This window comes from Salvelinus namaycush, chromosome 10 (genome assembly GCF_016432855.1).
Source record: "Salvelinus namaycush isolate Seneca chromosome 10, SaNama_1.0, whole genome shotgun sequence".
Taxonomy (NCBI): Eukaryota; Metazoa; Chordata; class Actinopteri; order Salmoniformes; family Salmonidae; genus Salvelinus; species Salvelinus namaycush.
In genome coordinates, this window is record NC_052316.1 from 19,141,028 (window position 1) to 19,155,907 (window position 14,880).

Genomic DNA, 14,880 nt, shown 5'->3' on the forward strand with positions numbered 1-14,880 from the left:
TTTGTTTTTAAAATGTAGGACTGTATGATCTGTAAGAGTAAGTATAAAAAAATAAAATCACAAAGTTTATTTTAAATTGACACCTGACTTTTGTATTTATTTGTACAACTGAGGTTAAGCAGTACAAATCTGGTAAAGTAGAGGCAGCCCAGGGATGCCAAAAGCATTTTTCTCGCATGGGTTCAGACTTTCCTCTCGAGACAGGTTAATCCTATAAAAAGTCAAACATTACATCACTACCTCCCAATGTACTGCAGTACATTTAATGGACAACACTTAAAGCCTGTTGTTTTACAGCTGTACCTTAACACAATACTTTGTTCTGCTGTGTTTCTGACTCAGCAAAATGCTTAAACTGCTTAGATGTAAAGTCTCCAGCTGCGTGGTTCTGGCACCGGTTCTGACCGACATGTTCTTATAAATTTATCTGTGGATACCGTACATCGGAATGGCTTGAATTGAGCGACAGCCCTGGTTCTTACAGAGACAGTATTCTTTTTCTGAGCCTGTGTGATGTAGGACGTTAGACCTGAAACCACTTCATGCTGGGATGTCCCTCCTACCACTTAATTCGCTCTTCCTACTGTCCATAAACACCTGGCTGAACCCTACATCACCCGCAAATCATATGCCTGCAATCCTTATATCGTAGCACAGCAGTAGAGAGTGGTTTCATCATGGTAGCACATTCAGAGGTCGATTTATAGTCATTAACCTAAAATAGATCATATTTTAAACAAAACACTTTCCGTTTGTCATAGATGAACAAGGTTAATATGAGGGCTCCTGAGTGGCGCAGCGGTGTAAGGCACTACATCTCAGTGCTAGAGGCGTCACTAAAGACACCCTGGTTCGAATCCAGGCTGTATCGCAACCGGTCGTGATTGGGAGTCCCATAGGGCGGCGCACAATTGGCCCAGCATTTTCCGTGTTTGGCCGGTGTAGAGGTAATATACAATATACACACACACACACACTTTGAACAACAGGCAAATTGTTTTTACCTAAATTGAGCTAAAGGTCAAATCTGGGATAATTTCTATTCCTTAATGATAAGCAGTTCTCTCAATCTTAAACTTGATTAACATGCAACTGTCTTACCCGCCACATATTTCGTCTCCAATATTTATTGAAAACATACATTTGCACAATGACCACTTGTATTTGAAACAACATTGTTCGTTTTTGGTTAGCTACCTAGCGAATTTTAGCAATAGTGGCATTGACATGAAATCAATCAAAACACCTCAAAACAAGACATGGTATCAATAACATGATGAAACAAGCCATTTATGATTCTACACATGGCAGTGTCATTCTTGCTAGCAATCTGGCCATCCAGAATCACAACAGGCTGACCTATGCCCCATAGAACAGCGCACATCGTTTTCGTGACGTCAGCCAACCATCTATGTTAGCTAGATGCTAAATAATTGTATTGTAAACACACATACAATTTATTCACGTAAAAAAAAAATATTGAACCTTTATTTAACAAAGAAAGTCAGTTAAGAACAAATTCTTATTTACAATGACTGCCTACCAAGGAGACAAAAGATCTCCTGCGGGAACGGGGGCTGAGATTAAAAATACAAAAATGTTATAAAATATATAGGACAAAACACATCACGATAAGAGAAACAACACAACACAAAGAGAGACCTAAGACAACATAGCAAGGCAGCAACACAACAACATGGTAGCAACATTATTGGGCACAGACAACAGCACAAAGGGCAAGGCAGAGACAATATATCAGGCAAAGCAGCCACAACTGTCAGTAAGAGTGTCCATGATTGAGTCTTTGAATGAAGAGATTGAGATAAAACTGTCCAGTTTGAGTGTTTGTTGCAGCTCGTTCCAGTCGCTAGCTGCAGCGGACAGAAAAGACGAGCGACACATGGATGTGTGTGCTTTGGGGACCTTTAACAGAAGGTGACTGGCAGAACGGGTGTTGTATGTGGAGGATGAGGGCTGCAGTAGATATCTCAGTTAGGGGGGAATGAGGCCTAAGGGTTTTATAAATAAGCATCAACCAGTGGGTCTTGCGACGGGTATAGAGATGACCAGCTTACAGAAGTGTATAGAGTGCAGTGATGTGTTCTATAAGGAGCATTGGTGGCAAATCTGATGGCCGAATGGTAAAGCACATCTAGCTGCTCGAGAGCACCCTTACTTGCCGATCTATAAATTATGTGTCCGTAATCTAGCATTGGTAGGATGGTCATCTGAATCAGGCTTAGTTTGGCAGCTGGGGTGAAAGAGAGTGATTACAATAGAGGAAACCAAGTCTAGATTTAACTTTAGCCTGCAGCTTTGATATGTGCTGAGAGAAGGACAGTGTACCATCTAGCCATACTCCCAAGTACTTGTATGAGGTGACTACCTCAAGCTCTAAACCTTCAGAGGTAGTAATCACACTTCTGGGCTTCAAAGACTCCTGCCACTTGTTGGACCCAAAGGCCTCGACACCTGTCACTTTACACCTCAGTGCTAATTGAAGTTGTTTCTGGTCTATCCTAGCAAGCCTGGCAGCCTTAACTCAGCATTCAGTTCCCATAAATTAAAATATATAATTGTACTTTCTCTGCTGTTTGTTTGCTTGAGCACCCTCCGTATAGCTTGGAAAAAGGCATCCTTGGTAGCAGTAATCCCTCCAGGTAATTTTGGGCAAAATTAAGTTGTAGGTTTAGAGTTTTGATCTGGAATAAAGGCCATGCTATGGAGGGTAGCATCCTGCATATGTCCCTGCTGAAAAAATGCAAGTTTATCTAACTCCAAATCTATAATTTACTAAAAAACATGTTGAATAATGTGAAAGCTCACATACATCTGTGTCTCTCTCTCTCTCCAGTTTGCTATATCTTAATGTGTGGTCATGAACACACGTTTCCATAGTTGTCAGTCACCCAACATTGATCCCTCAGCAGCATTTCACACCACACACAGAGTTAGCAAATACACAGAGGCCAAAGAAAAATATTGCAGTCCAAAGACAATATCTTGCGCTGAGAGCCGTCTCACAGCATCAGTTCCCCCAAAAAATTATCCTGAAAAAAAAGTATTCTGTGCCAGGAATATTTCATTATGGAATTCTCCTAGAACAACAGTTTGCTGTTCCCCTGTTAGTGTGTGTGAGGTTGAAGAGACAGGTTTTGGGCGAGTTATGCCTCTCGCTTCTCCTCTTCCTCCACTCCTGCAAATACAACAACCGTCTGTGTTTGAGAGCTACATCTCTCGCCCTCTTTCTCAAGAAATTCCATATGTCCATCTTCTATAAATGAATTTGAGGAAAAAATGAACTCAGCTATCCAGCTTTGTTTTTTTCAACAGATAGCTAGCTAATTGAGCTGCCTTTACCAAAAGTAGCTAACGTCATGTTAGCCTTAAGTTAACTAGATAGTTTATTAGTCATTTTTAGCATATTTGGACAGTATTTCATTAGACAATAATTGGTAAGTTAATGATACTTTGTCGGGTGGTGAACAGAGTTCCAGCAGTTGGTTTCAGTGTCCAGATATCTCATCAATAACTGTACTGTCAAAACCCTGCTCATAAAATGTGCTAGGTTTCTAATGATGCAGCACTGCTAATGTTAGCTAGACTGGGTAGTCCTTCACGTAAGTTAGTTAGCTTATCATTATCTGTCAGTGCAGCTTTTGAGTCAACATCTTGAAATGTAAATGACAAATCTTGCTTACTGTGAGGTCAATAACTCTGAATAACATCCTCATGGGCTATAATAATAGCAAGCTAACAAAATTTACCTCCGGTTCTCCTTCTCATCTTTGTCTCTCTCCCCCAGAGAATGAACAGTCACCCTCGTGCGCCAAAATATAATTTATTTGGACCAATCAATATTCACTTTGGAAAATCACTTTGACCCCACCTCCTAAAGTACACAGTAAAACTGGCTTCAGGCAGCACTAAAAGGGCATGGCAGGCCGGCGCTTATGTTTGGAGTGTAGCCTAGCTTGTTTTACACCATCCCAGCAGGGCAAAAGACTCAGGGCTGAGACCAAAGCCCGGGTCTGGTGGCTTCAATGCTTGCCACTGTCGTGGTAATTTCCTGTATTACTAAATGGAAAGAGTTTACAAACCACACACAAGTCAGAGTTATATTTTAAACTCCATCTTTAATTATATGAGCTTCACCATAGCCCTTTGACTCTCAGATCAATTCAGTGTCTATAAATGAATTCTCTGAGAGTGCTTACAAAACAATTCTTAGTTTCTTTTATAGCCAAGATACACCCCTCTCAACTTACATGACGAACCACAGATCTTAGGAACTTCACAAAGGGCCTTTTACTTGAAAGAGGAGCATCCCATAGCCAGATAGCGTTTAAATTATCGTTCAGTTTGGTCTCTTAGACGAGGTTCTACTTCTCGTTCTTGGTACTTCATAGTACCAAAACATTACCTCATCCAATGGCATATATCAATTGTCAATTCTAGATACTTCCATCTCAAATACAACCCCTCTTATCCCCACTCCTGGAGAAGCTCACTAAGGGGAGTGAACCTCTAGGTCATATACTATGAAAGATAAGTTCAACCTCAGAGGGGTAATACAATGTTTCCAGACACTGCCATACTCCTCCCCCCCAATGGGAAAATGAGGGAGTGACTGGAGTACAGACATAGTGGAGCCCTTCACATGGTTTCACAGATATATTCATTATGAAGACAATGTTCAAACCTGACTTCTCCCTTTCTGATATTCTGCATATTACCAGACATGTAAAAGACAAGCCTGACCTCTCCCCTCTCTGGGCCCCAAGTGACTTTTCCCTAGAGAGAAAGGAAAATGCAACTGCCAACAGTATAGTCCAAAAGAAGACATTCTAATGACAAGTATAAAGTAAATAAAACATCTTATTTATCTATGTTACCTAACTAATTCTGATTCAGCTACGACACCACTCCTGTCATTTACCTCATAGATGTGACTTCTGTTTTGGAGATGGAACACTCAACCATTAATGGTGATTGTATACCTTGCCTTTCATCTGTTTTATGTGTTGAGTTGCATTTACTATACATATATCACCTATGAGACATAGCTTCTAACTTCTATGTGCTGGAAGAGGTCCATGCAACAACAAAATATAGTGAAAATATGCTGACAACTATTGAAAGCTGACAACTAACTAACTAAAATCACCTGACTCTACTTTCAAAATAACATTTTCAGTCTTAATTTTAAATTTTTGCTGACAGGAAAACTTTCATGTTTTGTTTTGGAGAGTAGGGGTTGGCTTTGGATCAATGGTTGATTTTTGCATGTGTTATAGTTCATTTTTTGCAAATAATATCCTCTCACAGGTAGGTGGAACTTTTTTATTCTTTAACATAAGATTTGTTAGTTAGAATTGACGATAACTACATATAGTATTTCTGAACAATTTTAACAGTAGTGTAATTGTAAATACAACTTTGAATATCAAATTTTGTTGTACTCCTTTGTTTTGAAATCAGATCAACATACAATGTCGTCTTTGCCCCCACAGTAGAAAATGAATGGCCTATCTGTCAGTGAGCTATGCTGCCTGTTCTGCTGCCCTCCCTGTCCGAGCCGTATTGTCGCCAAGCTTGCCTTCCTGCCTCCTGAGCCTACATATTCCCTCTTGCCGGACCTCGATGGGTCTGCGGCCCCAGGGACAGCAGGGTCAGTAAAACTGGCTTCAGGCAGCACTAAAAGGGCATGGCAGGCCAGGCGCTTATGTTTGCAGTGTAGCCTAGCTTGTTTTACACCATCCCAGCAGGGCAAAATACTCGGGGCTGAGACCAAAGCCCGGGTCTGGTGACTTCAATGCTTGCCACTCCTGTCATTTACCTCATAGATGTGACTTTGGTTTTGGAGATGGAACACGCAACCATTAATGGTGATTGTATACCTTGCCTTTCATCTGTTTTATGTGTTGAGTTGCATTTACTATACATATATCACCCATGAGACATAGCTTCTAACTTCTATGTGCTGGAAGAGGTCCATGCAACAACAAAAGATAGTGAAAATATGCTGACAACTATTTTCCAGAGAAGTAGTAAACCCCCCCCCCCCCCCCCCCTTCCTTCCCTTAGTACCTCACTACAGGACATCTTTTCTCACCAGAAGAATGCCAGAGCTGCTAGTCAGTCTCCTCCTTCAACCTTTCCCAAGCCCTCTTGCTTCCTTCATTCCTTCAAGTGTGGTTACTGTTTTCAAGAGTAGACCTTGATTCATGGCAGTTCCTTATGAAGTCCTAAGAATGATTCAATGGATCTTTACAAGCAAGCCCACACAAGCCAGTAACTGTATCTTACAAAGATAACATTGTCACTCCACACAGAATACTTTTTCATTTAAATCAACAAGAGGATTAATTTGAGATAAAAAAAACAATTGAATAAATTGAACAATAAGTGATTCACATGTCATGATTGTATATTATGGTAAGTGATTCCCATGTCATCAGCCCATCTGATCTGGTAGTTAGAGAAACAATAGGGATACATTGCTCATGGAGTGTATCTATTGAGGTCTAAAAATTATACTGTACATTGTAATCTGTTTGATAACGTTACGAAGTTCCCCCTGCTTATCATTGGAAGCTGCCCTGTCCGTCACGTCCTGTCCCTGTCATTTCCGGAGATGACAAAACACTGCACATCCAATGGATTAATAAATGACAGTAGCTGCTAATCATTTCAACCACTAAAAACCGATTTGATTATCAAAACGGATATTCGTGACGTTTTTTAGTTTTTTTTGTTCCCAGGCTATATATTTGTGTCGGTGTCCACAAATGACTGTCCTTCTAAAATTGGTGTTTTCAGGTCTGAATAACTAAACTAGCTAGCTAGTTTGCTAGCTACCCAATGCTAGCTGCTTAGCTGATACATTTCTGTGACCTAATTTAGCTAACGTTAGCTGGCTACTTAGCGATACAAAATGTGTTGAAAATTAAGCTTTGGTTTGGTTTCTGTGGTTAAAAATAATATTGTTTTTGTGTGTCGTCATTAGCATTGCCGGGATGTGTTTACTTATTCCTTTGCAGGCACGACTTTACGCTTTGAATCATTTGGCTGTACTAACGTTAGCAGTAGAAGGTCAATATTGTTGATGACAGCTAACTATAGTGGAATACTTCTCAACAAACCGCCTATGCGCAATGAGATGTAAAGCTACTGTTAGGCTATTCGATATGAGATGTAAACAGAGTGGGAGCTTCAGCTATCCAGATTCACAGTTGCTCATTAGTTAGCTAGCTAGTCATTAGCTAACAGGAAAAGTAGCCATACCCAGTGTTGGCTGAAGTTAACTTTACTCGATTCTCTCCAACAATGATTAAGTCGATCACTACGAAAACACCTCAATAATAACAGCCAATACTTGGAAATATGGATTTCATGTGGACTTCAGCCATACTACAAAATCACCTGATTCTACTTTCAAAATAACCTTTTCAGACGACCGTCTTAATTTCAGATTTTTGCTGACAGGATAACTTTCATGTTTTGTTTTGGAGAGTAGGGGTTGGCTTTGGATCAATTGTAGATTTTTGCATGTGTTATAGTTAATTTTTTTCCAAATAATATCCTCTCACAGGTAGGCAGAACTTTTTTTATTCTTTAACATGAAATGTGTTCGTTTTATTGTTAGTTAGAATTGACGATAACTACTAAAGTATTTCTGAACAATTTTAACAGTAGTGTAATTGTAAATACAACTTTGCATGTCAAATTTTGTTGTACTCCTTTGTTTTGAAATCAGATCAACATACAATGTCGTCTTTGCCCCCACAGTAGAAAATGAATGGCCTATCTGTCAGTGAGCTATGCTGCCTGTTCTGCTGCCCTCCCTGTCCGAGCCGTATTGCCGCCAAGCTTGCCTTCCTGCCTCCTGAGCCTACATATTCCCTCTTGCCGGACCTCGATGGATCTGCAGCCCCAGGGACAGCAGGGTCAGCGGGGCTGAGATCCAGGGGAGGGGTACCTGGAGCAGCTGTAGGGGGTTCAGGCAGCACTGGTCCTGCAGAGGGAAAATGGAAGCTCCACCTGACAGAGCGAGCTGAGTTTCAGTACTCCCAGAGAGAGCTGGATGCTACAGAGGTGTTCTTCACCCGCTCCAGCCGTGGCAATCGAGTGGGCTGCATGTACATCCGCTGTGCCCCCACCGCCAGGTTAGTCACGCAGAACAGTGTGTGCGCGTGCGTGTACCTTGGCTCATTTAGGTCCTTTTGTCTGACCATGTGTCCAAACTCGCCCCTTTTCCTCTCGTCTTCTTTTTGTAATGCCATTATTTTTCCACTCCCTTGTGTCCTATTTCCTTACTTCCTGTACTGGCATTCTCATTGTGTGTGGCTATCTCAAATCTGTTCTCTTCCTGCTTTCGGCATTCATTTGTTTAGGCCATCTCTTTTGACTTACAAATACCATTCTACTTATTCTTACCCCAATTTATGCTAAAATGTTTGCCTGTGGTCTTGTCAGATTTGTCAATTGGTCTTTGATAGTCTGGTTTGCTGAGTTTATACCTCAGTATGTCTTCATATTGTATGACTTCAGGTAGCAAAATTGTTTCTCTTGTTGTGGCGTTCAGTAATAAACTAAATTGCTTTGCGAAGACATGGACTGGGTCTTGTTACACTTGAGTAATATCAGTGTCACGCATGCAATGTAATATCGTATTCCTTGTTCAGGGTCACATTTTGAGCAAAACGCCCAAGAGCAAAGATATAACTTAGTGTATGGGAGAGGCCCAGTCTATTTAAAGAATAGAGAGTATCCAGTTGCTTTAGGGAGCACAGCTCACATTCATGAATATAAAGCACATGGATGATGCCTGGGGTATAGCAACCCTATTATTCATGTAGTACAGAACAAGCAAAAAGACCTGATTCAAACTTAGTGAACTAGTCCTCTCTTGAGTCTGTGGCCGTAACCAATTTACCTTATACAGCATATTCATGTCCCATGCAAAGAGGTAATTCCTGAGTTTTCAATGGAAATCTGCTGTTCACACAATACAGGTTAGGATAGGTAAAAATACCAGGTAGAGTCCATAGCCGCAGGAAATAGGGGTGTTGGTGGTGCTGCAGCACCCTCTGATAAATTTAAATGCATTTGCCAAAATTATATAGTCTAATTACTCCTGTCTGTAGCCTACAGACATCAACAAAATCATTCAAAACACCAGAGAGCTGCAATTTTGGCAGACAGCGCCTAGTACTTGTTGCTATGCAGCCATAGAAATATAATCTATAGAATGGCTTTTGGAATCTCTAACCCTGGCAATTTGACTGGTAAACTCATGGGTACACTCACAATGGTTGCCAGTCATGACTTGAATCCGAACCTCCGTTCTATGGATTCTATTTTTGTGGTTGTGGCTGTAAGTGAACAGCTATAATCTGCCTTTTGCACATTTCTAAATACAATCGTGGGAAAAACATAGTTTATAAAGCAAATGCCTACTGCTGAAAATAGTAGACTAATTTGTCTATAGAAACTACCAAATGTTTTCGCAACAACTCTACATCTTTAGCATAGGAACATTAGCCATCACCGGTGAGTAGCCTATGCTATCTTCATCATTGGGTGAGTCGGTGCCACTCGATAGTTTATTAAGTAGCCTGTACTGTAGCCTATTTATATTTCATCCTAATATTGTTCAATCTTTGTCTCCCCTCTTTTCATTGGCTTGGGCCTTTGGTTGCACCCCCAACTCAAAACATCTTCCCGCGGCTATGGTAGCGTCCATCTTTTTAACCTAGTCGTTGCTCTGTGGCCTCTCTCACCAGGTTTACAGTGCTGTTCTCCCATGGCAACGCGGTGGACTTGGGCCAGATGAGCAGCTTCTATATCGGCCTGGGCACACGCATCAACTGCAACATCTTCTCCTACGACTACTCCGGCTATGGTGTCAGCACGGGCAAGCCTTCCGAGAAGAACCTCTACGCTGACATTGAAGCCGCCTGGCAGGCCCTGCGCACACGGTACATACGGCACCGCCACAACGCAGTCAGTGTGGGAGATGTCACCTTACAGAGAGAGGAGGAGGGGTGGTGTGGGTGGAGTCATTTCACACAAGGAAGGGCTCATGCAGCTGATGGACTGTCATTAGATTGATGGGATGCTGTGCTATCAACGGCTGCCCCTGGAATGGATTTTAGAGTTATGGAGCTACAGCTGTTTTTTGTATTAGGCGTGCCATGTTCGCAGACATTTGTTACCCGTCAACTTCTGGATCTTTGTGATAAAAATATATATTATCATTCCATATTATCACAGTTTAGGTTTCATAGGAGTGATTTATGTTCAAATCGTTTGCCAATACAAGCTTTTCCTTGACATTATTGTATTTTATTCCACTCTCTTCCTGGTTGTGATCAGATATGGCATCAGCCCAGAGAACATAATCCTGTATGGGCAAAGCATTGGCACCGTTCCCACGGTCGACCTGGCATCACGGTATGAGTGTGCCGCTGTGGTGCTCCACTCCCCCCTCACCTCTGGCATGCGGGTGGCCTTCCCAGACACCAAGAAGACATACTGCTTTGATGCTTTCCCCAAGTGAGTCATCTACCACACCTTCCTCTTATCTCCATCTTCACATTATTGCAGACTTGTCAAGATTAGCAGATCATTATAGAACTAGAAATGTCAGTGGCAAAATATTTCTGTCCAACTAAAAGAAGAGCTGCAATCTCTTTCATAGCTTCCACGTATTTTATTATTCAGCCTCTCTCCCTGGGGAATCAGCCTTAGTACATAACTGAGTCATCTCTCACTCTGCATCAGATCATAAGCAGGTGTCAGAAACACTGACTCCTCCAGTCATTTGTCATATCATCGCCCGTTATTATGTCAAATGTGGTCGTGTGGTATCTGAACCATTAAGATCACATGCTGGTTCACTGAATAGGATTCCATTACAGTCCAGTTCCAGAACCAGGCAGTGCAGTGTGGGAGTAGAGTAGGTGGTGGGGAGGGAGCTGGGGATGCCTCTTATCTGTGGTGAAAGCCTCCGGTGTTCTCCTCCATCCTCCTGAATTCTCCCGCGCCTGTTGCCCAGTTGGCACTCCCCAGCCCACACAACACTCAGCTCCCATACTCAATACTCCATCTAGTCAGAGTGGACTCCAAGTGATGTGATACTAGCTTGGTTCAGATCTGTATTTGCTGTTATGTGGGGGATGGAGGACTGAAAGTTCTCTCTTCCATCTGAACTAGCAGATGGAGCTGATCTGGGAGATGCATTTACATGCAGCAGGATTGTGTTCTCATTATTCTCCCCTTCCTGTCCTGTTTGTCCCTCTACCTGTTAGAGAACAGTTGCTGCTCAGTGCTCAAGGCTGCAGGGCATTTTGCACTAACTGGCCATGCTAGAACAGACTGTACAATGCTTTCTATCCATGGTTACCCTTTAAGAACATACTTGCCCATTAGTTATAACAATGTTGTTACATAATTCCTATCGTACATTGCCGTCTAGGGACTACCTTTGCTTCCCTTATCCCCAGTCACTAACTCCTTTGCCCATTGTGTCTCTGTCAGCATTGAGAAGGTGTCTAAGATCACGTCACCGGTGCTGATCATCCACGGGACTGAGGACGAGGTGATCGACTTCTCCCACGGTCTGGCTCTGTTCGAGCGCTGTCCCAAGGCCGTGGAGCCACTTTGGGTGGAGGGGGCGGGACACAACGACATCGAACTGTACAGCCAGTACCTGGAGCGCCTGCGCCGCTTCATTGGCCAGGAGCTGGCCGTACAGCATGCCTGAACACCCCCACACCGCCTCCAGGCTCCAACCCTCCTCTGGCTCCCCTCTGTTCCTCTGGGTCTAAGTGGGTCAGGAGGAATGGATGGCTGGGCTCTCAGAATGAATGATCCTTCACCTTTTGGGGCGACTTTGTCTGGATGCTCGGCAGCCCTGTCTTTTAGTTGTTTTCCTATTTTTCTGTCTCTGTCACCTGTCATTAATCCTGGTCAGAGAATCTAGTCCACCTCCCGCCCCTTGGACAGTGCAAGAATGCACCCAGGCATGGAGGGCTCTCTACCTTCTGCCTGTTTTATTTCTGTCTGTCCAAAGCCCCTCTATTACCCCAGGCATGGAGGGCTCTCTACCTTCTGCCTGTTTTATTTCTGTCTGTCTAAAGCCCCTCTATTACCCCAGGCATGGAGGGCTCTCTACCTTCTGCCTGTTTTATTTCTGTCTGTCTAAAGCCCCTCTATTACCCCAGGCATGGAGGGCTCTCTACCTTCTGCCTGTTTTATTTCTGTCTGTCTAAAGCCCCTCTATTACCCCAGGCAAAAACAACCTCAAACAGGCTAGGTGTTCTAAACACATGTACTGTTTATCATCTTCTGAGACATTTACACATGATTCAATTTTAACTAACAACCCTAACATGGGCAAATCATTGAGTAATGAAAGTCTGTTTTGAGCACTGACATTTTGGTATTTAATTTGAATGGGGAATGTGTATTTCTCTTTTCTAACACAACGATGACACTGAGCCACTACTTTACAAATCCTGTGGTGTTGATGTATGAGTATAACTGTCCTATTTGAAAGCAGGTTTGTTGCTAATGTTTCTTGTGGAATCTTTTTTCTTTGCTCTCTTCTCTTTCTCTCCTCCTGTCTCTTCCTCTCTGTCTCATTTTCAGTTAAGCTGTCAGATTAATAGTCCATGTCTATGAATAATTTCTTTCATAGACATAAATCTTACGTTTTTATAATTATTAAGCATGGTTTAATTTTTATCTAAAAAGTGATTAGAGCAAAAATCATTTTTAAAAAGTTGCTGAATATTGCTTTGGCTAAAGTCCAAAATCTCTCTGCCAAATTAATTGTTTCAAAAGCATCATTAAGTCGCTAACATCTCTCTAAGATGTGATTGATTTCTAACTCGGCAACCACTCTCATGTTTCACTCCCTGATTCATATTCTACAGTAGTTGTACTGCAATTGATGTTATGGACATGTGAGTTTACCTTTAGAACACAAACTAAGTCCTGCCACGTTCTCTGAGTTAAGGAGGCATTAGTTGGCCTTTACTCACACGGAACTCAATTCACATCTTACTGGGTTTCTATATGGGATGTTTTCCAAAGGCTTTTTAAAATATTTGTACGTGATTTAGAGTTGTACATATTCAATTTCACTTTAGTTATTTCATCCCTCTAAAAACACAAAATCATTGTAAATTACTAGGCTTATGCTGGTAATGGCCATTCACAAGGTAAATTGGGTCAGGGCAGTTGAGATTAAGCTGGTTGGGTGGATGGAGTTTTAACTGAACTTGCTGCTAAAGATGAGGGTCAAATGGATTGAAAAGGGTCAAACCCTCCACATCCATTGTATACATTAATGCTGCTTAGTTTGAGGGGAAATGTTACAGTCATACATGTTATTTTACGCTGTACAGTGGAATGGATCCAGTGATGTACAGTACTCTCTGCTGGTGTCATGTTGCATGTTTGATTGGTTGCTCTTTTGCTTCATTTTAGGGGTAAAAGCACATCATTATAACACTAGTAGAGCTATGGAATGAGATGTGCTTTAATTTATTATTCACTAGGTTTATTTCCAGCAGGCTCCCTTTTCAGCTCCAACTAGCCCTTTTCACTGACTTTCTACTGTTGCCACACTATTTCAGACAGACTTAAGATTCCACAATTTCTGACCGACTGTGTGAAAGTCGACCGAATGCCCAACTTCTCTGGCATACAGGGTCCACCACCACTCACAGGATAGTGGAGGTCCTTTGTTTGGGTTGGGTTTTGGGGGAGTCAGGATTACTTGTACACAGCAACCAAATTTTAACAGTAAATGTTCTGTCTTGAACAAAGCATACCTCTTATATTGGTATGTTCATCAGAACCAAAGAAAGTCCTTCATCACCCATAGTACTTGGGTTTATTGTCCATCACCACATAAACAGTTAGGGAACAAAAGTTGTGCGCCCTGAATCAGCCAGGATATGCTCTTGTTCAAGCTGCTTATAGTTTGGTTTGGGACAGCTTAGGCGTGTTTACTCTCTATTATGGACGATTGTATGGAGAATACAAGCAATACAGCAGATTTGTGTGTCTGGGTGGCCTGAGATAGGAGTGTGAGTAGCAGATGATGGACTGTACTTCGAGTGTGAGGAGTTCCAGACACACATTCAGAGCTTTTGTTTAAAGAAACTAAGTTATAGAAATGTATTTTTTATTCAAATGTATTTACTATATTACATTGTTTATTTTTTTGCTGAGGGTTAGGATCCAAGTGTAAGATGGGGGTTGGTATGTTATTGTATCCAGTTATGCATTGTTTATTATTTACAACTTTGTTATATTTAGTTTAAAATGTTGTTTTCCTCACCCCCCCCCCCCCCCCCCCCCAAAAACATCTTAGAAAATAAAATAATGAATTGATAAAATTTGACTTTCATGTCTGACTTAATTTCTATGATGTTTACCCCATTGGTGTAGTACAGGTCTCTGTAAATTAAAGGTTAAGTCCACTCTATTCACCAGTTTCCCCTTTCATCTCTGTGATTCAGCTTTGGCATGCTGTAAAGAAAGAGTAGGATGAGTGTTGGACCAGGTTTCGGAGGACTAGTCTACCAGATGCTATACATATACTGCTGGTGGGTGACCAGGTGACAGGGCATTGTATTGGGGAATGGGCAGCCCATCAAAATAGGCTTAGCTATTTATCTGTGACAAAAATATTCAAATAATCTGTCTGTTTTATTTTTGTAGTACAAGCCCTTCCAGTCTGTCCAACCTCTCTTCGCAGGCTAGGATGAAGAGTAGGGGGATGTAGCACTGCCAGATGGGACTTAAGCGCTGCTCCCCCTTCCCGCAAACACACACACACTTCTCCCAACTCTTCTCAAT

General features: G+C 41.9%; 1 protein-coding gene across 4 annotated transcripts; it reads left to right on the top strand.

Annotated features, from left to right (window-relative positions):
- The first annotated feature begins 5,454 nt into the window (after positions 1-5,454).
- abhd17ab (abhydrolase domain containing 17A, depalmitoylase b) lies at positions 5,455-14,371 on the top strand. Of its 4 annotated transcripts, none has more exons than XM_039002449.1 (5): positions 5,455-5,647; positions 7,926-8,168; positions 9,789-9,983; positions 10,381-10,560; positions 11,545-14,371. In XM_039002449.1, exons 1-5 carry the CDS (start codon positions 5,520-5,522, stop codon positions 11,768-11,770), a joined length of 972 nt encoding a protein of 323 aa, XP_038858377.1. In that variant the 5' UTR covers positions 5,455-5,519; the 3' UTR covers positions 11,771-14,371. The 4 variants fall into 4 exon arrangements, with proteins under 4 accessions (XP_038858377.1, XP_038858374.1, XP_038858375.1 ...); XM_039002446.1 differs by lacking the exon at positions 5,455-5,647 and adding an exon at positions 6,640-7,594 and having other exon boundaries at positions 7,792-8,168; XM_039002447.1 differs by lacking the exon at positions 5,455-5,647 and adding an exon at positions 6,640-7,594 and having other exon boundaries at positions 7,795-8,168.
- Positions 14,372-14,880: the final 509 nt, after the last annotated feature.